General features: G+C 37.2%; 1 protein-coding gene across 1 annotated transcript; it reads left to right on the forward strand.

The window, feature by feature from the left end:
- Nucleotides 1-841: 841 nt before the first annotated feature.
- Nucleotides 842-1,222, forward strand: LOC136848952 (SCAN domain-containing protein 3-like). Its single transcript, XM_067121763.1, has one exon. The coding sequence runs from the start codon at nt 842-844 to the stop codon at nt 1,220-1,222; it is 381 nt and encodes a 126-aa protein (XP_066977864.1).
- Nucleotides 1,223-2,772: the final 1,550 nt, after the last annotated feature.

Genomic DNA, 2,772 nt, shown 5'->3' on the forward strand with positions numbered 1-2,772 from the left:
AATGAAGTTATTCTATTAGCATATGTGAGATTTATAGACGATCGAGGACCCAGAGAGGAAATGCTCTTTGCCAAAAGTCTTAGGACAGACACAAAAGATGAAGCAATTTTTAATGAAGTTGTTACTTATTTCAAGGAAAGCAATATTCCACTCAAAAATATAATTGCATGTGCTACTGATGGTGCACCACCCATGGCTAGCAGATGAAAAGGTTTTATTACACTCTTGAAAGAGGTTGTCCCCGAAGTATTTTGCATACACTGTGTGACACTCCGTCTACACTTAGTTGCAAAGCAATTGGGCGGACGTCTGCATGATGCCCTTAGTGTTGTGATAAAAATGGTTAACCATATTAAATGAAATTCTCTTCGAGATCGCCTCTTTCGTGAATTCTGCAGAGAAAATGGAGAAGAGTTTGAACGCCTTGTAATGCATGAGGTGGTGGTTATCAAAGGGGAATTGTTTTCATCGTTTTATTGCACTTTGGGACTCTAGTCTTATTCCTGACTAACACCCAGCTTGGAAAACAACTGCTTGCAACTAAATGTGATGTATTTTACTTATCAGATATATCTGAAAAAATCAATTTACTTAATAAACAGCTCTATGGAAAAAAAAATTTATCTCTTATCCAGTCAAGGTGCTATTATACTGCTTTTCTGAGAAAACTACAGCTGGACAAAATTAATACAAAATTAATATCAGACATCGTGCATGTGAACAGTTTCCTCGTTTGGCCTCGATTAGCAGCAATTTGCACGATGATGACCTTGCATTGAATGGTGAATATTTGGAAAATTTGCATGAAAATATGTACGCTCGGTTTAGTGACCTACTCATGATGGATATACCAACCTGGGTGGCAGTTCCTTTTGAAGTTAATGCTGCTGATGTAGACATTTCTTTACAGGAGACCCTCACTGGATTGCAAAGTGATGAAATATTGCACGCAAAATTCAAAGATGGGAAGCATAATATATGGAAAACAAATGGCACTGCTAAAAAGTGCCAACTGCTCTGGGACAAAACACAGCTCTACGTTGTAGCTTTTCCATCAACTTACCTGGTTGAATCAGGATTTAGTCGTGTTTTTCACATATTATCAAAAGTCCGTAAAAGACTCGACATTGTGAAAAAGGGTAATCTTCGACTATCATTGACACTGATAGAGCCGAATATAAAGAAACTCGCTGAGCAGCATCAACCACAGGGATCTCATTGAATAAATCTGCATTTTTTCTTAATTGCTCACTCATCTTAAAATGGTTTATTATGAATTACTTACTAGTGTACAAAAATGCTCTATAGAATTTAATTGTTAAATAAGTTTATTTGCATTAAATTAGTTTTCATTCAAAATAAAGTAAAACCATTTACTATTTCGTTAATTTTTTTTACAATTCCTTTACTTTTTTATTAGTGAAAAATAGAATAAGCTTTTTTTACCGTGGAATAGCCGGGTGGGGGGGGGTGGGGGCGGTTCCACCAAAAGAAATTGAGAGGAAATGGGGTCCAGGGGTATAAACAAAGGTTGAGAACCACTGGTCTAGACCTTGAGTTGGCCCTTTCTGAAAAAAAAATGATGCTCGTAAAAGTCACCATTAGAGAAAGCAGGACCGGTTCTAAAGTACAGATGTTCATTTTCTCTTAACCGATGGGACGCTAATCGATTACCCGTGAAATAAGAAAGCTTTTGCTATAGGTATGAAGTGCGTGGATTTATACACATAGCACACATGCAGTCACACAAACACACATATATATAATATATATATATATATATATATATATATATATATATATATATATATATATATATATATATATATATATATATATATATATATATATATATATATATATATATATATATATATATATATATATATATAATCAAATTAACATAGTTACATCCCCTCACGGTCTAGAAGGTGCATCACCTCTCTCTCTCTCTTACAGAAAGTAGTTCCTCGCTGGACGGGTTGGTGCCGTCCTTGGAAAGCACCCTGCTGGGCCCGCGTTCGAGTCTCCAGCTGGCCAATGAAGAATTAGAGGAATTTATTTCTGGTGATAGAAATTCATCTCTCGCTATAATGTGGTTCGGATTCCACAATAAGCTGTAGGTCTCGTTGCCAGGTAACCAATTGGTTCTAAGCCACGTAAAATAAGTCTAATCCTTCGGGCCAGCCCTAGGAGATCTGTTAATCAGCTCAGTGGTCTGGTTAAACTAAGGTATACTTTTTAACTTACAGAAAGCTCTTTTTTGGATTTCCTTGACACTGAAGACCTCCAAATATGCTTTTGTTATTAAATGCATAAAAAAGGGGGTAAAGCACACAATTTAGATAACTCTCAAGCTCTGGCCATGTTGGTAAAGGCGAGGGTGATAAAAAGAATGGGCTAGAAGTCATAGATGCCCCGTCCCCAGCCTTTTAAAGTGGCTTTCCTGGTGAAAAGGCAGCTGAGGTGTGGAAAATACTTATAATCTTGCCATGGTCAAGTTTTCCTTTTACTTCCTCTTATTTCTTCCTAATGAACACTATATCCTTTGGAGGCTTGAATTTCAAGTCATTGGCCCCTGTGGGCTTGTTCCATATGATAGGTTTCATCTACTGAACAATAATAATAACTGTGATACTCTGCATTTCCTACCGAGTTGGCAGACCTGGGATTTGGCAGGGCGGGGTCAAGGCAGGACGTGTGGGGATTAGCACACTAGGTTGTAAACACGTGGATCGTATGATGCCATACAGTTACAAAAACCTTAACTTT

Source organism: Macrobrachium rosenbergii, chromosome 20, assembly GCF_040412425.1.
Source record: "Macrobrachium rosenbergii isolate ZJJX-2024 chromosome 20, ASM4041242v1, whole genome shotgun sequence".
Lineage (NCBI taxonomy): Eukaryota > Metazoa > Arthropoda > Malacostraca > Decapoda > Palaemonidae > Macrobrachium > Macrobrachium rosenbergii.

Bases quoted from the DNA above. Each gene is read 5' to 3' on its own strand.
- LOC136848952 (XM_067121763.1), top strand. From the start codon at position 842: ATGGATATACCAACCTGGGTGGCAGTTCCTTTTGAAGTTAATGCTGCT.